Source organism: Buteo buteo, chromosome 4 (assembly GCF_964188355.1).
Source record: "Buteo buteo chromosome 4, bButBut1.hap1.1, whole genome shotgun sequence".
Lineage (NCBI taxonomy): Eukaryota > Metazoa > Chordata > Aves > Accipitriformes > Accipitridae > Buteo > Buteo buteo.
In genome coordinates, this window is record NC_134174.1 from 65591455 (window position 1) to 65616032 (window position 24578).

The following is a 24578-nucleotide window of genomic DNA, read 5'->3' on the forward strand; positions in this document are numbered from 1 at the left end:
ATATTGAATTACTGTGCGTTTATATAGAAATACGGCCGGTTTAGTCAAATAAAAAACTTGCAGATAGACCAAAGTTTCTCTATAACTTTTCAATTTTTTTTTTCTCAAGTCTGCATATCTCAAACTTTAACTAGATGTAGACATCTTTCCTGAAGAGGGTAACACATAATGTGCAACTAATTCATTAGGTAACACATCCTTTCTATGAGGATACAAGATACTTTGCATCCTGTCCATTTATGCATATAATAACAAGGTTTCATATTGATTTTAAAATGCATATTTCTTTGCAATGGAGAAGAGTAATTGTGTAGGACCTAAGACAAAACTCTGTAAAAGCTCTCCATGGCCAGCAATGGACTTTACATCAAGCCCATTAGTGGTTTCCTGGGAAAAAAATGTGAATGATATGAATAAATTATAAGTATTCAAATTTACATGAACAAAATATGTAAGACAATGGATTCGTTATACTAAACACTAAATGTGGCCTGTTGTTTAGATTTCAGTCATCCATTCTTACCTGGAATATAAAATTTTCTTTTACAAGAACTGTGCCTATTTATCTTGATGATATAAATTAGACTTGGAAATTTATGTAAATGCGATTATCCCTTATCTTTGTTTCAGAATTAAGGAACGTTAAAACCTTAGTGCGAGTGAAGACCATTTGTGAATATGCTGACAAAAAGAAACAAAATTTTAGGTTGAATTCAATTAAAAATTTTAATGACTAAATGACATTGATAGTTTGAAAAAATGAATGAATAACGTATACTGAAAATGAGATTATAAGCGTAATTGTAGGAAATCGATGCTAATTCTGTGTTGCAGCATCTTAGAGAAGGTTAAACTCCAACAACCCCGTGGAGAGTGTAAGACATCATCTTTGTACTAATGCTTTTCCACTCTACTCTTTTGCTGGGGTAAAAGAAGTTGCAATAAACTGATAAGCAAGATGCTTTACATTCTCACAAGGAAAATGTGGTATAACTGTTGTGAAGTGTGCTGACTGAAGGTGAGAGTCTCAGCTCATCAATCGGCTTCTCTTTGGAATGGGAAAAAAATGTAAATATCCACGCACAAAAATAGAATTTAAAAAAATAAAAACTCCTTTAAGCACTGTATTTGTGGCACTAAATTTACATATTATGTCCTCTTCCATAAAAAAGCATCATCAAAAAGAACTTGTGCCAGTTTTGTATTAAAAGGCCTATAGAAATCTCTTAAAATTGCCTTCGTTGTTGGTAGCATAGGTCCCAGGCTTCTGTCTTCAGGTCGTCGAGTGTTTGATGCAGGACTCTTTGTAATCAGAGCTTCTTGTTTCTCACTTAAAGGTCCTGTGGAAAAACAGAATATTACCTCAAAATATTTCACCAAAAATGCCCACGCTAAAGAAGACAAATGACTAAATCAGAAGGTCTGCCAAGGGAAGACAAATGGGATTTTTGTTAGCAGTGATGATGTTTCAGAATATTGAATACAGGCTTAGATTAGTAAAATAAATCACTGTTAGTAAATATGGAAATAATACATTTTCCTTTCACGTTAATTAATCGTCTTTACAACAAGCAGCATAAATCATTTCTGGCGGAAAAAAATTGTTTTTAGAAAACAACTATGACATTGAATATAATTTCCTGTCCATTTTGGAGTTACAATTATTTTATACTGTTACTTCATTTTATGATGTGAGTTATTCAATACTTGGTAGAAACTCCACAAACCTCACTCAGGTAAGCCCTTTTTTTGTTTGTTTTTGAGGTTGTCAGTAGGATCAAAGTGCTAGACAGATATAGCGGTGCCCCTATTGCAGGAATAAATGTAAGCCCTTGACAATGTACTTCAGCAAGATAAAAATCCACAGACTTTTCCAGCATAAACCATATTCAGGAAGAAGATGCCAAGCTCTTCATCTGCTCAATCTGCTACATTCAAACTTTCTCATCATCTAGACCAGTGTTTGGACCAGCCAGACTATTTTGCAGCCACATTTTCATCCTCTTGCTACTGTCAAATCAACATTGGGCAACATTTTGTCTGCCAGCGTTTCTCTGAGGATTAGCAACAGATGTCTCAATCAACACAGCAAAAACACAATTTCCCCCTTCTCCCCGGCTAGAAATGCAACCTTTCATCATACTCAGATTTAGACTCTGGATTGGTGCATGCTGGAGACAGCATGCACATCACGGTAGCACTTCCATTTGTTTAAATTGCGTGGGATAGCTCTTGCACCTATGCAAGCCCATGACAAACAAGCCCCGACCGCCTTCAGAAGGGGGACTGGCTTCCATATGGTAAGATATATCCCTATATTCTGAACGGGTTTGATTTTTTTTCTTGATGTAGTCTTATTAAGATCTTCTAACGCCAGCCTTTCTATGGGAATTTGGGAATTTTAGTTTTGCTTGACTCCAGGCAACAAGATTAATGCATCCTTCAAGATGATCCCCATGCTTCTACTTTGTGTCTTAATAAAGCAAAAATGACATAGAAGGAGGATAATAATGATTTTTCACACTTTTCTCAAAACAGCCAGAAGATACCTACCCAGATCCAGAAACTGGAATACCATGTGCATGGTGTATTTCACATTTGATGCATGATCCTCCAAGCGAAGAACGAGTATCTGATCTTTGTCAAAAACTGTCAGCCAGTCCAAAAGATACACAACATAGAGTCCAACCTGTAACCTTACCTGTAAGCACAAAACCCCCAAAACAAATAAAAATTAATTCCTCCTACAACCTTCTAGCAGTAACAAACCAACACTCGTCTCTGCCTCCTGGGCAAAAATCCCAAATATGTGCTGTCGAGGAACCATAAAAAGACAATATCTGAATATTTTTTAATCTTCCTCTTGTTTCCAGTGCAGCTTAAGGAAATCTTTGCAAATGGCCTCTCTGCTGGTTAAAGATGTGATTTTTACTAAGGGCTTGGCTGTGCGCTTGCTGCTTCAGCCACAGGTCTGTGTAAAAGCACAGAACTGCACCAGATCGCACTGCCACGAGTAGTACAAATACTCCGATTTAGTGTCAGGAATTAGATTTGGGTGTATTTGCTTTATCCTCTGATTGCAATCATCCGATTTAGATATAAGCTGCAGCAGCAGCGGCTGCTAGACAGTGTCTGAGTACGCAACGAGAGCGCCAGACTATGTTAGACCAGAGATGCGAAAAGGCAGTTTTTCAGCCTGTCCTGACCTAATCTCGTTTTTCTTCCCTCCTCAATTTTACATAACAATTTGAAACATAAAAAGGGTAGTCTGGTGTTCTGAAAACTCCAACCTCCAACTGCGCTTATAAATATTTTTCTAAATCCCTTCAGGCTCAGAAGAGAGAAACATGAATCCCAAGTCATAAGCATCTTTCATAAAAGAGACTTAACATCTTCAAGTCGCATTACCGCAGAACCAATGAAGTCAGATAACAATAGACTCTTTCGCTTCTTACACTGACTCATGTGATGTACATTGACACTTAAATTCCAGTAAAGTAAGCTATATTTTGAATTATTGCTAAGTCATTATTATCATAATGTATGATTCTGATGTGTGTCTTTGGCTGCTTATAACAATAAGCCTCCATCTTTAGCAGATTTCTTTATACATGTGCTACAGAAGAATTTGAAAGGTCTTATTTGATTAAAACACCAGCCTAACATGTAATAATACTGGCAGGGCAGCACTCCAGCCCTCAGTCAATGCCCCAGTTCACCAAACACTGGGGCAAACGTGCAGCTCAGTGGTGGGTTTTGCTTTTCTTTCTCCTGGGAGATGGAGATGAGGGAAAGGCAAGCATCGGCTGCATGCTATAGTTTGGGATTGCAGCGCTTTCCCGCACAGGCTTACAATCTTTTTTAAAGCTTTTCACCAGAAAAAAGGCATTTAACTAGTACATCCCCGTAATCTTAACTAATATGTCCCCATAATTTTCGGTTTTCTTGTGATCAGCAAGAATCTTGATTTTCTTCCCTATACAGTGTGTTGTACTGACTACTTCTTCATCGCTGTTCTTTGGAACCAGATTGCCTCTTTCCATAAAGCTCCAGTGCTTCCCCCTATACATCAAAGGCAGCGGTAGAGTTTCCCAAGCCATTCTCCCTCAATAATATCCATTTTTGCACTTTCAGTTTGATCACCCTGGCTCCGCATGCCTGTCTCTGGGTAATATACTTTTCACTGATTCTAAGCGAGGATAAGCTGACGAACACCCCTTTCTTTACAGGTTAGCATCTATCAGCACCGACAATGTCTATGACAGCTCTCCTTTTTCAGGAATATATTAACAAATAACAAAATAAAATTCTTCTGGTGTAGTCGCACAATGAGCAATCTAATGAGCTCGCCAGGGAAAATAATCCCTACCTTTTCAGTATGGAGCAAACCATGCACATAACAGACTTTAGCAACTTGGCTGAAGAAACAGCTAAAAAAGCCTGTTGAGGAGCACAGTTAGCATTTGTGTTTTATTATGAACACCTGCTTGTGGCTCTTTGGAAAGAGGCATCCTCTGCTCATTTTCAAAAGTATCTTTTTCAGACGCCTGCCTAAGACAACAAATAAAGATTGGTTCTGCACCCTAAGGATGAAGCTAAAGAGGACAAACTTTCCTTCTGGTTTTCTCTCTGCCTTTCTCTCCCCACACTGAAAAAAAAATGCATTTGTGCGAGCAGATGGCTGGAAAGTACTGTGATGATACCACCCAGCAGCGACTGGTGTCTGTGGAGGTCCTGGAGGCTATCATCAAAGACGAGGAGCTCCTCTCTACCTGCCAAGGTAAGTAAGAGGAATGTCCTGTTCGCCCTACTGCTGCGGGGCTCAAGCCTGTGCGATACACTCTTTTATGGCTATTTTATCGAGTGGAGGAGGCAATTAACTTCACCCCGGAGACAAAGGAGGGAAGTATTCCCTCTGAGTCCTTTACAGCCTGAGCAAATAAAATAGGATTGAATGGCAAACCGGCCTGACATGATACTTCGAGTCAACCTCTTCCATATTATTCTCCACCCTCAAGCAAAATTTGAAGTCAGTTCTACACTAAAGATGTGAATTTTGGAATACTGAGCCTGTAATACTTCTCCACTCCCCTGCCAGCAGTTTCTGTATTTCCTTTTATCATTTTCGGATGTGCACAGTTTCAAAAAAGAGAAAGGTTTTATCTAGTTATTGGTAGTCTTTTCTTGAGAAAGAATATATAATTTATTCTGATTTTGAGGCAATTCTGCACCACAAAGATCCTTGCCAGAGCTACTTTTTGGAGAGATCTGCAAAAAGCTTACACATTAAACTGTAATCTTCACTAAATGTGCTCTCCATACGCTTGCACAATAGAAAGACTGTATTATTACTATTGGCATTCATCGGGGAACAGACTGAGGAGGCAGCTGAGCCAGTACATCAGCTTTTACATGCTTACATATATATTTATGTCATCTGCTTTACAAATGAAAAGGGAAAAAGTTTTATTTCTTGATGCTTATTTGCACAGTATTTTGGTATTTTAATAACCTTGACACAAAGTACCATTAAACAAGCAAGGAATCAAATGTTCTTGGAAATACGTACGGGCATGGCATTGTTTAGGGTGTTGTTGTAGACACAGGCTCTCAGTGAGTAATCCAGCATGCAATTTTCAAACAGCTGCAGTGATTCTGCCACTTTTTCATGAAAGTCTTCCACAGATTTATTAGCACTTGCAAAGTACAGATAATCGGAGTACAATCTGCGAATGAGATACGTGTAAGTAAAGGACAGAGGAAATGAAAGAAGATTTATTTACATGACAATGGCAATCAGTTAAGTGAAGCAAGGGAAAGGGTACATGTGTGTCACACTGTGCCACGGACAGCCTGTTCAGCCAGTGACACATTTTCTATTCATTTTGAAGGGTTTTGGCTCAGAGGAATGGAGTTGCTAAACATCACCCCTACTTTCAAGGTCAGCATCCCTTGGGAACCTGACCCTAGTAATTGTGCGAGCCAGTATTTTCTCCTGAAGGTAAATTTTTCAAGTGTAAATACTTTAAATGTGTGTTACCTACGAACAGTAGGGCTGGTCTCAGCTGACATTGGCACCCCTCTATATTTGGTGCTCCACACTGCCATGGATAGAAACAGTCCTCATCTCAAAAGCTTAAAGCCGATTTCAAAACCAACAGAGGAATGGGATGGGTTAGAAAGAGTGATTTTTATATGATTACCAAGCTGGCCACCATCAAGAGTAGGAAAGAGTCCAGATTTCCTAGTTTTTTTGCAGAAAGCTCCACCTCCAATCCTAGATTGACTTTCCATCAAAACCTTCCGATTTACAGCATTCCACCGCTTGGGTTTTTTTAAGCTGTAATACTACAGCTAGGTGAAGGGTTCACATTTGTGCTACAGTCCATAGTGCTGCATTCCCCAAGCAGTCCCACCTCGGCTTCGAGGACAGTGGGACATTGGTCCATGCACGTTTGCAGCTTGCAGGGCAGCAGAGCCCCTGCATCAGCTCCTGCTGGGAGCAAAAGCCACCAGCAACAGGAATTTCTGTAAGTTCCAGCAGAGGAGTATCCCCTCATTGCACGTTTTTAGCGCAAGTTTTACAATTGCTTAATATCACTTAAAAAAAGGGTATCTAAATTCAAATCCCTTTGGGGGTGGGGGTAGTGAAACAAGCCAAAATCTACAGGCAAGTAAAATATCTACTTTAGCATTAATCCCTGAAACCTTGATTAAACTTTTCCAAGATAAACATGGTTCAGAGATAAAGGAAATGCTCTGACACGGCATAAATATTAGAACTGCTGACCATGGTATTTTAACTTTTTTTTTGTATTTAGGCTTAGAAACTATGACCAGAACCCCAACAATGCCACAGGGTTTTAATTTTGTAACACTTGAGGAGGAGTCACTTCTCCAAGTGTGTTTGCAGCACAAATACTATGCCTCCATAGCACCCACCTCTCGACAAAATTCAAGAAATCCTAGATATCTTTCAGCCTCTTTCAAAAAACACAGGTGTCTAAGAAATGATCTAAAAAAATTGATTTATTTAGGTCTCATTTTATTGCTGCAGTAGCCTTTTGTATTGCACTTTATTTATTTTTTAACTTCCCTAGATTTCCACAGGTACTTAAAAATTCATCATTTAATTTAGAAAGCTTAGGCCCTAATCCAGCAAAGCACTTAAGCACAGGAATAGCCCCTCTGCACTCATTATTTATGTTAGTGTTTTAAAAGAACAGGATTTTAATTCCCGTATGAAACAAATGACGACTCTCTCTTCATTTTGAAAGGAAGAAAAGGGATATATTTGTTGCAGGATGCTTTAAAATCATTTTTTACACAGTTTTTAAAAGAAAAATCATAGCGAACTGTAGAAGATGAGGCAGAGGCACCCAGCACTATCTGTAGGTATCACCAACTAAGAAAGATAGAGACTCTGATTTTTATCCCATTCTTCCCAGTCTGGCAAATGCACTTCAGACAGTTTTCTTTAAATGAAAAAACTCCATCTCAGAGCGGAGGGAGGGTACCAAGCTTGGACCAGACCGGTCAGGCAGACTATTTCAAAGCGATGCCCACCAGTGCTTGAGGACCACAACCATGGCATCACGTGTCCCCTCTCCCTCTGCCACGGCAGACCTTGGATCCCTCACGCTGCACCCATCAAGGAGCCACCCCACCAGCACAGGGTGCGAGGACAAGCTGGGGAGAAACTAAGGGACAAAGCCAGCCGCCTTCAACTAAATGAGGCCACAACAGTATCTCCTGCTTGCAGAAAAACGTGTACATCAACAAGACTCGGGCTTGCCCAGCTTGTCCCAAGGATGGCAGGACCGACTGCTCCTGGCGGAGCAGGTGAAAAGCTTCTTGCTGGGGGGAAGTCAGCTGGCAGGCATCAGAATGGGCCCAGCTGCAATTTTATCTAAAAGGTTTAATATGGCTGCCTAGTATTTCTAATCATCCATTAAAATAAATGCATCATTTTAAAGACTTGCTGACATCTTATGGAAAACTATGTTCTCGAAGACAAGTTCTCTCTCCACAGAGCAGTTGAGATTTTCTGTTTCTTTCCATCTGTTTTTAATTCTGAGGACATCTGCCTGGAAATAAAACCTTTGCTGATTAGGATTTCAGCTGTTCGGGCTACTTGAAATCATTACCCTCAATCACCATCCACTACAATGAAATAATGGCATCATTGACACCCACCATCGCAACCCTTGCCATCCTCCAAATATCCCCCGTTGGGGGACAGACCAGACCCTGTGCAGGTTAGATGAGACCCTGTCCCAGACCCTGTGCAGCACCCAGGTCCTCCTGGCTACTGCAAAGCAACTGCCCCGCTGCCCTGCATCGCCGACGGAGCTGCCCCTTCTGCCACGGCCGCTTTTGCTCCTTGCGGTTCAGATGAGTTATCAGCAACAAGGGCACAGGGAATCATAAACAAGAAGAAAGAGATTTATCATAAATACAGTAAGGGAGATGAAGCTGACTTTTTATCTCACCCTTATTAAAGCTGGCAAAGAGCTACACCCACATTACAGAGGGTGGTTAAAGCAATCAGGGAATTTGTCGGTAATTTACATGAGGAAGCCACTTCAGCCAGCTCTCTCGCATAAAATTACCATCTGTTAAATCCTGAGGTCAGGAGATGCCATTAGAAGTTGAGAGCTGTATTTCCTGAGACGGGAGACGGGAAGGACTCTCACAGCTCTGCCTCTCACCGGTAGCCACGTCCAACCCGCGGGGAAGCTCGTCAAGGAGCATCCGTCCCCGCCGGGCAGTGGGGTACGGTTCCCTGCACGAGCACCCCACGTCTGCTCTTCTCCCAGCACCCAAGCCCTCACCAGAGCTTGGTCCCCATCACCATTTGCATCCCCTTTGCTTTGCTGGGCGTTGCTGGGGCTTTGCCCTCGAGCACTGACCTAACCCGAAGTATCCACGATATCCCCGTGGAGCTACAGAGAGAAGGAATTCACACCCTGCCTTGGTCTGATCCTTTTGGACTCTGCCTCCATCCCCTCCACGCTCCCTGTTACCCTCATCATTATCATCCTCCTTCAGAGGACACAGTGGAAAGAAATGCGCCAGAAATCTGGAGGAAGACTGGAGAGAAAAAATAAAATGCGAGTGGAAAGAAGGGGATTCCTGGTTAACGCAATGGAGAACCATTCAAGAACAGCCCGCACCTTCAGAAAAGCAGAGCCCTTTCACTGCAAACCAAGTCAGGACGCCCAAGGATGAACTCCAAAGTAGCTGTTGGCTGTGTAAGCTAAACTTGCCTAGTGAAGATTTAGATAAGTGTTGCACCAAACATTTTTAAAATTAAAAAAAGTTTGTATCCTTTGCTGACTCTGGAGCTATTTGCAATCTTTTAGTCATTTTCAACAGTATGCCCCTTGAAGACATAAACCTTATTATTTAACATGAATTGAAGCACTTCACAGGACCACTTATGCTGAGACCTGTAATACAGTGCCATACGCTGTCTAGTCAGCCCTGCTGAGAACCAGGGCATATTAGCTCAGGTAATGGAGTTATATTGCATTTGGCAACATACAAATCCTTTTTTTCAGAGAAGCTCATATATCCATGCATGGCACTCACTGTGGCATTTATACTCACATGCTCCTCTTTAAAACACTATCACAATTACATAAGCCAAAATACACAGAATAAAACCCCTTGGCAGCTCTCCTCATAATCCAAGTACCTGTGTCAAACACCACGTGAACATTTATTTGCATCCAAGAGAGCGAGAGCGAATAAAATTATTGTAGTAAGAAAATTTTCTTGCGTATTTAGCAACGTAATCCTTACTCACCTTTCAACAGGGTCTCTCAGCATGATGATAAGTTTGGCAGTAGGTTGGAAGGCATGGATAAAATCCTGGATTAAGAAGGGAGGTTCTCCTTCAGTACTGTTGTCATAAAAGAAAATCCAAGCGTTGTTGTCCCACATTGTCGAGGCACTGGCCTCCCCTGGAAATTAAAAGCATCTCTGCTAGTAACTCATTTCATTCTTTGTATTGGAGTGGATATCAGCTGAGTTTTGAACTCGTGTAGACTGATTAAAATTGACTCTATTAATTTCAACATACTTTGGTTCTTGCAAATTGATCAAGTTAATGCTCCCCAGAGCCAGATCAATCACACTGCCTTGTACCTTTGTCAATGTAGCGATGGTTAAGGCAGGTTTTATGTAATTCCACCTGAAATACTACTGTCCGCTAACCACACCGTTTCCTGTTAGCGGTTAACACATGCAAATATATTTGGTCTGGGCTGGAACAGACTGCTCAGGGGTTTGGCCCACCCTCCAGCGAGGAGGCAGGAGCTCATCGCTGCCGAAGACCTGCCGTGCTCTCTGTAGGTTTGGGGGTAATGCTCCTGATCTCAGGGAAGTAACTCGCTAACAGATCGTACAATTTGACACAAACTAAAGAAAAAAGCGGAAACCGCCACTTCAGCAGATCAATAGTGTTTAGAACATAAACAGGAGAGTCAGTGAGCATGTGAGGACAGGCTGAGAGAGTTGGGGTTGTTCAGCCTGGAGAAGAGAAGTCTCCGGGGACACCTTATAGCAGCCTTCCAGTACCTAAAGGGGGGCTACAAGAGAGATGGGGAGGGACTTTTTACAAGGGCCTGTAGTGATAGGACAAGGGGTAATGGCTTTAAACTGAAAAAGGGTAGATTTAGATTAGATATAAAGAAGAAATTCTTCATTGTGAGGATGCTGAGGCACTGGCACAGGTTGCCCAGAGAAGCTGTGGCTGCCCCATCCCTGGCAGTGTTCAAGGCCAGGTTGGATGGGGCTTGGAGCAACCTGGTCCAGTGGAAGGTGTCCCTGCCCATGGCAGGAGGTTGGAACTAGATGATCTTTAAGGTCCCTTCCAACCCAAACCATCCTATGATTCTATAGGAAACATATTTATAAAAAACCTACACTAACGAGCTGAATTGTGCCACTGCGGTTTGAAATACCCCTTTTTGAGAGTTACCCATTATCAGAGCTTTTTTATAGAACTACAATTATTCATGTAGATTAAGTCAAATATAACTACTTACTATTAGACAAAAGGTCTATAGAATAAATAACACATTTGGTTAAATGCCAGAATCTGACATCCTTAGTTTTTAAAGAAGCTTACTCTAAATGTAATACTACAGGGAGAAACACAGTCGGTAGCATCTCTGCCAGAACAAGGTATACAATGCTTCAGCTGCTAAATAAATGATCTGATACGATGTTTTGAACTGTGTAATCTTCCCCATCTTTTTAAGTAATACTGGCATTTATGTGGCACACTAGCATTTAATAAAACATATACAGAAGCTTTTGGAAACTTCCACTCTTTGACAGTCTAATGAGAGCTAATTCTTGTTAATGAGGTTTTTCAAATCAAAAGGAATGAGATGAAAAAATAATAATGTTGTAGGCTTATAGACTTGCACATGATTCCCCCCCCGCCCCCCTCTTCCTGGGAAAGTCCAATAAAGATTTTAAAAGATGGCCAAAACACAACATGAAAAAGGTACTGGCTCCAAACTTCAGCTTAACATAATGTGATTCATTAATAAAGTCTGGGAGTTGTTAGAAAACACATTAATCTTCTGTCATGTTCATTTTGCCTCTTTTCAGAAGGAGGAGATCAGGTCCATTGGCTCAAGCTGGGTGTCCACAACAGCTCTGCTTTTCCATTCTAAATTAATTAGCCAAAGCACTGCCTAATCATCGGTGGGCTTTGACTTGTCAATTAAAACTCAATTAGCCCAGCTCCCACACTGGGTGAAGCAGAAACACAAAAGACTAAATATAGGACACGAGCTGAGATAGCCGTACCACAAAACCATCATGCAGCTATTTCTGCGCTATCAGAAGACGGTGTAATGCAAATGGGTGCGAGCACTTGCGTACACGGATTTACAGAACAGGGCACTCCTGGGACGAGAGCGACCTTGGAAAGTCACTGCTACATCTCTGTGACAAGAACGGCTAGACTTAAACTGCTCCCTCAAAAATGTTTGCCTAAATCATGCCAAAGATTAAAGTCTGTGACCTCATCAAGCCACCTGTCCTCTCTAGAGTAGATTTTCTGATCTTCCTTCATACTTCTCTGCTCTGCAGACCTCTGATCGTATTTGGTGCTCTGTTGAATTTATCCCAATTAGCTCATATATAGTGAGCGAACCTAAGAACATCCGCTTACACGTGTGTTATCTGAACTAAATAAAATCAGTGCATTTACACATAAATGGGCAGATTCCTTTAACGTCACAGACCAGAAGACTCCATAGACATTGTTGGATCAGCCGCCACCATCAAAAATCTGCAGGCAGTGCACAAGCAAGGGAAGATCACAGGCACATGACCGAATCACGCTAAAGCATTAACAGGGACTGAAGGTGCTGCTCTAATGCAGTCACTCCAGGATAGCCTGGGCTCAAGAAGGCCAATCTTCCCCAAATAAGATGACTGTCAAGAATTAAGGGGTGTGGGGGGGGAATAAAAACCCCCATCATTCTGGTCTCTGCTGACTCTTATAATTTTAATTTCCTGAAGCAGCCAAAAAATACTCCTGACAATTTGATGGCAGTCCTTTCTGGTTTGTAAAACAGATTTAATATCTGCAAAGAGAACGAGCCATACTAAACTAGAGATAAATTAATCAATGCTATAGTAATTACGTCAAATTACTGCAGTGCAACCAAAAATGTATTAATTTTCTTATGAACTTAAAGAACATAAGAATTGTTAAATTGCCTAAGGAATAGATGTATAACCTCTTTACTCAGTCATTAGCGGATTAAAATCATACTGTGTTTTCACAAGACATTCCTCTGAATTTATCCTATTAATGATCACAAATAAACAAGGCCTGCTCAGAATGCCTCAGGCTAGATCCCTGTTGTCCTCTTTGGTTTATCTCTAAGAGGATGTTGGTTTTGGTGGGAAAATGCAATTATTACCCACTAAGTATAATATACAGAGAAGCTTAACTTTTCAAAATAATGTAACATGATGAACTACTGAAATGTTTATAGTCTTAATTTGATTTTTCTTTCTAGCCATCTGAAATAAGAAAATGGAGGATTCCAAGCAAACCCGATATTCACACAGATTCATTTCAGACTACTTAGTTTTGTTTTGTTTTGTTTTTTTTTAACCAAGGTCATAAAAGACTGACTTAATGAGTATAATCATTCAGGACTTTTCCTGTAAACTTAATAAGAAAAGCGAACAGAACCTTAATGAAACAAGAAATGAGACTACAGGAAAAAGAAACACAAAGTGAACTCCAGAAAAAGCTGTAACAGGAGGTAAGTAATCAAAGATGTACGTTGCCAATTAGATTAGTGAATTTAATTAGTATAAGCACTTCACCCATGAAAGGACAGGAGATATTATTGTAAGTAGGAGGAAAATCTGCAGATGTCCTTGACGGCAACATTTCTTAAGACCCCATCTTGCAAATTTTGCTCAATGTTGAATATTTAATAAAGTGAATGATAGACTTAAATGGAGGCTGAGGAAGTATTGAACAAATCTAATTACAGCCAAGTCTCTGGTTTAAACAACATAAGACATTGCCACCAGTTCATCCATTCAACAATAGGTTAATTTTTTTTGTTAGAATGCGGCCAAAAAAAGGTTATTCTGAGGGCATTCCCTCTGAGGGCAGGCAGCAAAAATCTTGTCTCTATTTTCTGTAGAATAGTGACTTCAGGCCTACTTGAAACATCTCTTTTCACCAGGGAACCGTCTCTTGCACAACTAGTATTTTCATGGAATGTGTCTGGTTTCCCAGGGAAATCTTGAGGTGACAGACCAAGACTGGTAAAATACTCTTCCTCTCAGTTTTCTGGTTTTGGCAGCCAGCAAAAGCAGAATTAAGAAGTTTCTGCTGACATTCCTCATAGGCACTGGAAACCGATGGCACCATGGACCACAGTGGATGAGCACGGCGGATCCACCGCTGTGTGTCATGGAAAGCAATCCAGGCATCCCCCTCTGGACCCCAGTCTTCCATAAGGTGCAATACAACCGCGAAACCAGTTGTAATGCCAATCAGGTGATTTAATATCAACTGAAACTGTAAGATTATCTTCAAACAGTATCCTGTAACTGTGCCTCTAAGTTCCATGCCTGACAAGAAATACAGCACAAGAGCGCTTCAACTTGACTCTCTATATTCCTGCTCTTGAAACTTGCATTATCATTGCTGTTAACAAAGCAGCTCAGGAGTTTAATCGTATTTATTTCAGTCCACCATCGACTACATAGGGATGGTGACATAAAAAATGGTGGTCCTTCTTCCTACCTGTATCTTACATTGGAGCTTGAGAAAAGCTGTGCTGCTATCGTGGAAACTGTCTCCAGTCAGCTACAAGATTTCTACAGCACTCGTATGTTGTAATACCACCATTAGTGTTATCCCAGACACATTGCTACAGCATTTGAACCTGAAGCTACAATCCTGTCACTACAGGCAAACCCCTCATAATGAAAACAAAATGAAAACGACGTTTGAAGGAGTCACCAAGGTCATTCTCACTCTTTTTTTTAAAAAAGATTTAATTAAATGCTGATGTTCATCAGACATTCGTTGCTTGCTCAGGCATTTTCTAAAGATAATCACAACTTTTTAACAAAGCAAATAACCACCCTCCAGGAAAAGGCAAGAAATTCTGCACTATCCACGCACACCAGAGAAAACCAGCATCAGGGACTCTGTGCTGTGAACCATTCGCACATGGGAAAATGCCCTTCTCGTCCCTCAGCTGTGAATGCTGCCAACCTGGAGCTACAGAAACATATTTCAGAGGCTGTATTTGCCCTACCAATTATGATGTTGTTCATCTCGCCACGCTCTTTTGCTGCTTCGCTCTGCAGCACACCCTGAATCTGATGCGCTGCTAAGTCAAACAGATCAAGGTAATCTTCCACTGGGTAGCGATCATGAAATCCATCCCTCAGACGAATGATTCCTAAAAACAGCAAAAAGAGAGAAGTTAAAAAATAAATAATAATAATAATAGCAGGGCAAGATTAACCACGGGTGTAAACCAAGACGGCTTCATTGGCATGGCTGGCACTGAGCCAGCTAACGTCAGCACAGAATTGGACCGATGAAGTGTAACACTCAGATAAAAGTGCCAATAATGAAGTAGCTGAGATTCGAGATACTGTACGATTAAGCCATAAATTCACAGCAATAGGAAATATCTTAAGTGTTCTGTTTTATAGTTCCTGCATGAATAGCTTGCATTTATTTTTTTCTAAATTTAGCTTTTGGAATGAATATAAAAGACCAGATTCTGCTTTCATTTGCACCAATATAAACAGAAGTAATATTGGACTCCCACTAGATTTACTGTATTGAGAACAGACTCTGATGCCAAATACGCAAATCAACACGTACTTATCAAAATCAGAAAACTGAGAAATCATTTGTTTTTGTCTTTCACAAGTACGAAAACAGAGCTCCACGATAATGTCTTATTTTTCTCCTCTCCTTCCCTACACCCCAGGGTGTGTTCAGTATCACCTTCTTCCCACATTTTTCAGCATCTTGAGCCACATCTGTGATTTTTATACTCCTTTTCCCACTCTTCTTTCCAAATCTAGTCTCGCTTCTCCGCTGTCTGTACATGCTCCCCGTGTCCATCTTTGCGTTCTCGCTTCTTACCATCCCACAAGAGAGTTTCTCAAGCAGGCAGTGGTCAAGGACAGTATTGTGAAGGCAACAGTGTAGGAGCAAAGCTGTGAGTATAGAGCAGGACTTCTCAGCTTTCCCTTTCTTGTTCCTGCAAGGCCAATAATTATCAATTATGTGAGAGGAAAGCTCAGCAAGGGAGTTCTTTTGTCCACTCCCTCTGATTTTCCCCTTTAGGAAAGTAAGATTTAATGAGGGTAGAAGAAAGCTCAGCAGTGTATTTTGATTTGTTTTGAGGGAAAAAAAGAGTATAAGCATGGTGCTACAGTCTGCCTTGGTTTGTTGCCATGCCACTCATGGGAATAGAAATTGTGGCTAAGAGCCAGGAAAGAGAGACAGTCAAGCTGGGACAAAGTCCTGTAGAACATCAACCACCCCAGCAAAACGGGAAAGTGGTGATTTGCGAAATGGGGCCTCCCCAGGAGGGCTGTTTAGCTTCAGCTGAAATTAGTCAGTCTCATAAAAATCCACTGAATCAGAGGGTGCCATAGAACAAAGAGACTTTCTTGTCCAGATAAATGTTATAAATGAAACCAAGTTAATAGCCAGGAGCATAGGAGTCATATCCACTACCTGGCTTATAAAGGCGGCTGTCTCGGTTTCACTTGCTAGCCTATTTGTCATATTATCTTTTTTTTATCTTTTTTTTTCTTTTTTTTTTTTTTTTTAATAGTAACCATTTTAATAGTACTGTTAAGGCAGAATGAAAGACTGAGCCACCAGGAGCAAACTTAATCTTTCATTCTCAATGGCAGACAACCTGCGAGATCAGAAGGTCATCTCTACAGGTCTCCCTTCCATGAGATCACAAGCTCTGCAATTTTTCCTCATTCTTCAGCTTTACAAAATAACTTCAAAACATTTAATTATGGAACGAATGTTCTCTTCAAGGATCTGCACTTGATCCCCAGTGGCTGACCACAAGACCGTGCGAGTGGAGTGTTTGTGAATGCCAGCACAGAGATAGGAATCATCCTTGTTCTCAAATTATATGCACTCCAGCCTGATTTCTGACACTCTTCTGCCTGTTTGGTAGGTCCACTTCTGAGCTTTAGTGAGTCCAGTCTTGCTTTAGTGAGTTTGGATGCACTACCTCCTCCAACATTAATTCCAAACTTTTATGTTGAGGCTAACGTAGACGTAGAGAACTATTTAGTATAATGGATTTTAGCTTAACGTATCAGTTCGGTTCAGCCTTTCCTGCCAGCAGTCTCATGGAAGACACAATCTTCCACAGGTGGTTTTGCTGCCAGTCCCTGCATCTACACACCCAGGGACCAGCAGAACAGCATTAGCACTGGAAGGTGTCCAAGTCCAAAATCACATTTCTTCACTGATCTGACTTTTCACCTTCAGGTCAGGAGGTAATTCTTATCATTTGTCTTCAGTCAGCCACTGACTGTGATGAACGAGTTCGTCGATGAACCCCCTTCTCACGGGGCTTCAGGGGGTACCACGATGCTTCTCATTTGGCTTTGTCAGACTCCTCAATTCATACTGGTACCTCCAGTACCTCCTAAACTGAACTAAATTATCTCAAAAGCAAAACTGTATTTTCATCATATTGCTTTAACTCTTAATTTATACCAAACATTTAGAAAATGTCTAAAATACTTATTTTAGCCACTTTCTTATGGCATTTGTGAAGGAGGAAAATACAAACTCTTAAGAACGCAGCAAAATCATGAAATCCCAGCTCTGTGGCTGAGCCCTCCTCCTCACCGAGCAGCAAGGAACAAAGCTTTGCCTGCAGGAGCTTAGAGGTTCTTCTGGGCTCCAGGGCACAGGGAAGGGAGATGGAAACAGCAACATGTCATGCAGGAGAAATAAAGAATTGAAGGTATGACGGCAAAATAAAGAACAGAAGCATCACTGAAGGTGTCCCGGTCTCAGAAAGTGTCATTCCTTGTTAGCCACAGCAGTTCATTAGAAGAGACAGTTTCCCGTTTCAAGGAAGCTTAGAAAAGCAACAAAGGAAAGTAGTGATGCAAAGTCCTCATCAGATGATGTACCTCACAGTGCTAGGTTCTCCCTTTTTCTGAAGGCAGTGCCTGCAGTAAAGCAACAGCAAATGAGAAACAGAAGTGAAGATGTCACCATAAAATAACCAGTATCTTCCTCTTGGAAATAGTAATATCACTGAAAAGCCTGTGATCTTTGATACTGAAGTCATGTAAAGTGAGGACATACCAGCGCTTAACAGCTAGACCCAACAGTGGGAAAATCCAGAGCCTGGGTGGAATACAGCAAGCGTTATACGCATCCGCATTTGAAGGAAGGCACTAAGCACACAGCAGAGTCCGGAATTGAAAATGGGTCTTCTGCGTCTCATCTAGTCTCTAACCACAAGATTGACCTTCCTTGGCACCCGGGGAAGAGAGAACAAGAAGCACATAAACACTTCAGACGGATAAAATGATGCGCTCAGCCCCACCGCCCTCAGACACCCTTTGAAGGTGCAATCATGAGGGGTGGATGCATTTTGCTCCAGCAGGCCGTAACCTCAACTATTCAAGTCTGTCTTCAGAGATGAAGGGTCACTTCATGAAATATTGATGTCACCCAGGCAAAGAGCATCAAAAATATGTGCAGGTTCCTCAGTGTGAAAGAGTTTTCTCATGCAGAGCATCTCTACTGCTCAGTGCTTGACCAAAGCTGCAACACTAACAAAACTCCTACCACAAAGCACAGCTGTTTTTATTGAACCATAAGGACTGAAGCCACCACATTTCAAATACTGACCCATCATTTATTCATGTAAGAAAGGCTTTACAGAATTTTGCAATACAAAACTATCACTGCTATTCTTTAAATCTCCCATCACAACTTAATAGTTCCTTTTCCTGCTTTAACAAATTCACAGGGTTGGTTTTATCTAGTGTTTTTATTTTTTTCCCAGATTTTCCAAACCACTGAAAATAAACCAAATGAAATGTGCATCATCTTGAAAAGTTTAACGCAAAACATCATTAAACAAAAGCAGGCTGGAACTTACCGAGCATACACCACCTGGATTTTTCAAAAATACTAACTTCAGTGGTTTCAAGGCAAGCCAATATGCAGCAAATCCATAAACTACAACCCAAATATATACAAGAAATGTCAAAGTTTAATAGAGACAGCTCGCCAGAGGACACGTTTACTCACCAAACCGTTTTCTTGTCCACCAGTGTGGCTCTTTGATTGCTGAGAAGCGAACGTCAGGGTGCAGCCTGAGCCGGTCGTACAGGTCCGTCGTCCCACACTTGGGCTGGCCAATGATGTAGAAATGGGGGAGACAGCGCAGGCGGTAGTGTTTGTCCTTATAATGGTACAAGTGGTTCCAAAATACCTTCCTGAGGTAATCAAATATGGTTCGAAAGCGCTTTGAATACAGTGCATAGGAGTTTGTTGCATAAGGATCTGTGGTTGTGTTTCCTTTGTACTCTTCATACCAACAGGGATTCTTGCTATTTGGAAGGAATTTATTAGGAATTACCGAAAACATCTGCAACATAAAGAACAACAATTTCAGTCAATGCAGCAAAAAATTGACAGTTATACTTTTCCAGCTTAGCACAGTAAGAGAACACAATGGACACACTATGTGGACATTTTTAACCCTTATTTTTTTAACGACAAAGTTGACCTAACTTATTTCTTCTGATGACACCAGAATCAAATCCTGTACAAACAGTTGGACTGGGAGAGGAGTAGCTTTACAAATCCTTTCATTTTAAGGCCAGAAAGGACCTCAATAATTCCCCAGTTCCCCTGCAACCCCAGGAATTATTTTTTAAAGTCAAACACATAATACTCAAATCAAATTAACTTCCAGTTTTTAACTCTGAAATACAAGGTTTGCAATGACCGGATTTTCAGGGAGGCACACTGGTATTCAGTTATTAGAAAGGCTCTTTTCTTATTTATCATTTAGGGTGACTGGCAAATCTAAGTCAGAATGATTTTGCATGAGACAAGGTAGAAATTCAATGAGATTGTACAGCTATCGGAAGACTGTCTGATTTTTTGTTTCAGATGTCAAGACCATTTATATAACCCATCTATTTTGCCCATGACTCAGAAGGACGTGATCTACAATATCAACTTTTCAGCTGGTTTAAATCAGGAGGCTCTAGATGATGTAAATCACTGTATGAACCTCTGAGCAGTTGCATTTTTTTTAATCTCAGTAAAAGATTGACCCAAAAGTCTTGAAATAAGCAAGTATACAGCAGTTTAAGACACACTTCAACTCATACTTACATGTGGCTCTTGTTTCCTCAGCTCTTCTAAATCAGGGCGCTGTCTTGTCATAAACTCTATCTTTGAAGTAATAGTGTCAATAATTAATTTAATGCTTGGATAATCCTTTACATATGAAATATTCATTTTAGAAGGCTGGTAATGGTCTTTCATGTCACTAAGGCTTTCATTGTCCATTAAGCTTGGATTGCTAGCAAAAGCTCCGTAATGGAAGGGAGACGATATTAGCAACAGGCCATGTTTGGCTCCAGTCAGTATGTAGGATGCCATCACTAGAGTCATTATAATCAACCCAAATATTAAGCTGCATAGCTTCCCCTTCCTTAAGCAGAAAAATCCATTCCAGCTTTCCCTGTGATCAGTCCTTACTTCCAAAACTGCAAGCAACTTCATCTGCTTGCTGTCAGTGTACAAAGGGATCTTATTTTCTCCTTTGCAAACAGGACACTTCTGGTTATTATGATTAGGTCCACGGCATCTGAAACACTGTCTGTGCAAGTCATTTGGTAATAAATGTATGCAACAATTAATGCAATACCTCATATTACTACTGTTAAACTCCTGTATTAATGAGCCAAGCACAGCCATAAAAATGTTTCTGAAGCATATGAGTCATCTTCTGTAAGTCTGAAATTATTCGATTCCTTGAGTGATTCTACGACTACTCAGCAACACAAAAGGACAGGTTCAAACCAGAATAGGTAAAAGCATTCAAAAAGTGACATAAGTCACATAAAGGGGAAAAAAAAACCAAAAAAACAAACACATAAAAATACATGTACTGTGATGTGGTTTCCAAGAATTTGGCTCAGAAAGAGGAATGTGGCGAAGTAAGAATCAGCTACACAACTGGCTCAAGTTTTTCCCATTGAACAAAATGAGAAGGAAGAAAAATTGTTACGTAGCGTGAAAATATGCAAAAAATAAAAATAACTCATTGTCCTCTGATTTATGCTGGAATAGGCAAATATGGGTAGAAATTCCCAGGTATTCTTAAGACAAGCGGGTTCCAAACCAGACTGCTGCTACTGGAAGCTTCATCTTCCCAGAGATGGTTTCAAAGATTTGCATTGTACAACCTAAAGAAACAAAAACATATATATAGATACACACAGAACAGCAGACATAATATCTACATTGACCTTCATTCAAAGCCATAGCAAAGCATGATCTAGCACAAGTAATTTCACAATGCTATTTGAAAGATGTCTTCTATTTGCCAAGTATATTAATTGCAGCACTCATGATATTAAACCCAGGAAAAGTTTGGCTTCAAGTTCACCGTGAGCTGCCCTTTCTTTTCATTCACCCGTCTGCTCACATCAATGAACAGTTGCTACCACAGGTAACACTACACGACTTCCCTCAGCTGCTCACTAACCTATCTAAGAGATCTTAATCTGCTTTTTATATATGGAAGCGTTTTTGGACAGTGTCCAGTAACGCAGGTTTAAATATTTACACTCCATCTGTACATGGGGACCTTAAATTAACTGTCCTGAAGTGGGGTAGGACCCTAGTTAAGAGAACAAGGCAGGGATAAGATAACAGTCTCCTTTCAAGCATATGAGACAAAAAGCCAAACAAAAACCCCCAAAGCCAGAAGTAAAACATTCAGCAAATTGAAGAGATTAAATAATAGACACGAGCGAAGGCTCATGACAGAATCTCTGGTTTCTGGACCAAATGATTCTGGGACAAGAGTAACCACCCGTGATGTATTCCCAAGTCACCAAGATGCTTTCAGTACTGTCAAGCTTTGGTCTTGGTTTGAGCATGTCCGTGCTTGGCTTTCCAGGCAGCATTCAGAGCAGAGACACTTAAAGTCACAAACAAGTCATCAGCTTAAGGACGGTCTTAATTAAAGCATATTTATGCATAGGTGCTCTAGAATTTCTGTTTTCATCGTTTATTAAATACCTTACTGGAACTACCCACATTTTAAGGTCAAAATCAACTGTTAACAAACCTTCTTCTATATACTAGAAAATCAGCATTTTTATTTTGTAGAATTACTTTTCTGGGGGAACTAAAGACAGGAAATATTTTAAAACAAACTTGAAAAGTCAGAAGCAAAACAATAAACTGGCATAGGATGAAAAGGAAAAGAAGAAGATGGGGAAAACCTAAGGGACAGTAGCAATATATGGCTCTGACAGGGAACTTCTATTTTGGCTTTTGTCACTTCTCAGCCCTTCCACCGACAACCCCAGTATTAACCTGAGTAATTGCCCTGAAGGTTCAATACAAACAGTTTTAACCATATTGTGACTAAGAGGCTCGATATTGCCTCTGAAAAACAGAAATAAAGGACTGTCCCTTTTGCGCGAGGTCAATAAAGGGCATACGGACTCCACACGTAAAACATAACACTTTATTGCAGATAAAAGCAGCAGGTGAAGGAGCTGGAAGAATTCAGGCGCACAACTGTTTTACATGAACAGAAAGATATCTTTTGCCCAGAGGACTAAGGATGATGAAATGCTAATTAATTAAAATTATTTTTCAGATTAAGTTAATCTGTGTTATAATTAACTTCACTAGACCACAGAACCCGCTCATTGCGTATGGGATGTCTAAAGGTCTAACGTTCACTTTTACTACTTAAATAAAAATGCATTTCCAAGTCACCTTAACCAAAATATAAAAGAGAGAGATGTTTGACAATTCAAACTTATGAAAAATTAGTGTACTGTCAGAGTAACACAAAAAAAATCAACACCATTATAATTCTCATATAGGTACCGTTGTCCTAGTCTAAATATACCTCGGTAACCACGTACAAATTTTTTTCTCATTACTTTTTGCCAGTGGCTCCCTTCTCTGGACCCACAGTAGCTGCTCCTTCTCTGCAAAAAATCTCTTCTCTTTCCTTTTAAGGCTCAGAAATGCTTTTTCTCTGCGTTGTTTCCAAACATCTTTCTTTCCTCCCTATCCTACAGTCTTCTTCATTCCACCCAAACCCGTCTAACTTAACTCATCCTTTTGCACGTCTCTGTCTTCAGCAGAAATCTTCCTGTCTGACTTTGTCCCTTGGTTCCTAAGAAACAACACAGACTTACACATTTCTGAAGTGCATGTTTGTGTAACAAACCAATAACGAAAATAACTTCTCATGACAATACAATAGATACACAAAGGGTCCTCTGATTATTCCTACAACACATCAAATCATAGACGTATAATCATTACTAATTATGAGTCCCAGAATTTGGCTATTTTGCCTTTAGCTTTTGCAACACTTATTTTTAATTCTTAAGAAACGTTGCTACAATTTTAGATAATAACTCTTGGTTCATGCCTACAAAAGTGTCCAGATCAAATGGGGCAGTTACTTCAGATCCTGCATTAGTCATTGTTCTTCTAGCTTCATTTTTGGTATGAGACAAAGTGCTTTTGTAAAATCATTTGTATTCTTGATGTTTCTCCCACCTAACACTGCCACATATTGGAGTATTTCTGCAACCAGAGCAAGCAGGCTGTGTCTCAAGGAATCAAGAATAATTATTTAGATAAATACCAAACAAAAGTATTTGCAAAATACACCCCTACAAAAAAAATAATATTTCCTTAATGGGTTTATTCTACAAGTCAGATGAGGCAGACAGAAACCGTAGCATAATCATTACTGACTATATTTAAACCAAAGGGAAGAAAAGCAGTGTAAGACTTCTCAAAGAAACTAGTCTTAAAAACTTCTCTAAAGAAATGGACCTGTGATGATTCTGACAGAAGTTTGAATGACTAGAGAGACTAAATCAGATTCATGTGTGTAATATTAAACCCAGAAAGTTTATGCTTTCTCAGTTCCCCCCCCCCCCCCGGCCCCAAATGAATGTCCAAAAGAAAAAGAGAAGCTACAGAAAGGAGCCAAGATTTAAAGCAGGAAAGAGCTTGTCAGTTGTCCAAACACCACCAATGGTCCTAATGGCTGGAGAGGAGGAGGACGAGAAAGGGAGGTCCTGACAAGAAGTGAAAAGTTTCCATCGTGCAAGTAAACATTTCAGGCAGCAATAAGACATCTCAGCAAAGATCTTCAAAGAAAAAAAAAAACCAATGAGGCAGGAGACAGAAGTACTATCAGGGCAGGTTTGGACATCATCCACGGAGGAAATAGAGGAAATCATGAAAACAGAGATAGTTCCAAAAAACAGGCTGGAGAAAAAGAGAGGATGGAGATGAGAGTCCTCATAACAAAAGATAAGAAAAGGGAGGTGAGAAAAGCGCCTCTTCAAAAATATGCACAAAGAAGGGACTGCAGGTTACAGTGGTAGCTATAAAAACATCTGGTAACCAGAAGGTACCCTACAGCATCACTTCAATTAAATTTATCATGTGCTACACATTTGTTTTCATGTAATCCTTCCACCTTGAACTCCTCCACTTTGACACCCAGTGAGTATCTCAATATTCTCCCAGACCTCTGCTCTCTAGCTCCTTGCTGTTTATTTTCAGAGGGACCAGTCACTATGCACTGTCTATTTAGAAAATAAATTGAAAAAAATCCAATTTATTTTCCAGTTCTCTTCTAAAAGGGATCTGAAACTTGCTCAGTGATACTGATTGAACGGATTTATCTGACAGTCTTGCAGAATCAATTCAAGACTTGTGTATTTGACATTAATTCTCA

General features: G+C 40.3%; 1 protein-coding gene across 6 annotated transcripts in view; it reads right to left on the reverse strand.

Annotated features, from left to right (window-relative positions):
* Positions 1 to 682: 682 nt before the first annotated feature.
* CHST15 (carbohydrate sulfotransferase 15) overlaps positions 683 to 24578 on the reverse strand; it is a 48317-nt gene continuing 24421 nt past the window's right edge. For all 6 annotated transcript variants that reach the window (XM_075026573.1, XM_075026577.1, XM_075026576.1 and 3 more), the window contains 7 exons: positions 19949 to 21027; positions 18851 to 19190; positions 14829 to 14975; positions 9812 to 9968; positions 5570 to 5726; positions 2554 to 2701; positions 683 to 1340 (listed from right to left, as the gene is read on the reverse strand). In XM_075026573.1, coding sequence (XP_074882674.1) covers positions 1150 to 1340; positions 2554 to 2701; positions 5570 to 5726; positions 9812 to 9968; positions 14829 to 14975; positions 18851 to 19190; positions 19949 to 20536 — 1728 coding nt within the window. In that variant the 5' untranslated portion in view covers positions 20537 to 21027 and the 3' untranslated portion in view covers positions 683 to 1149. The remainder of the gene's footprint in view (positions 1341 to 2553; positions 2702 to 5569; positions 5727 to 9811; positions 9969 to 14828; positions 14976 to 18850; positions 19191 to 19948; positions 21028 to 24578) is intronic.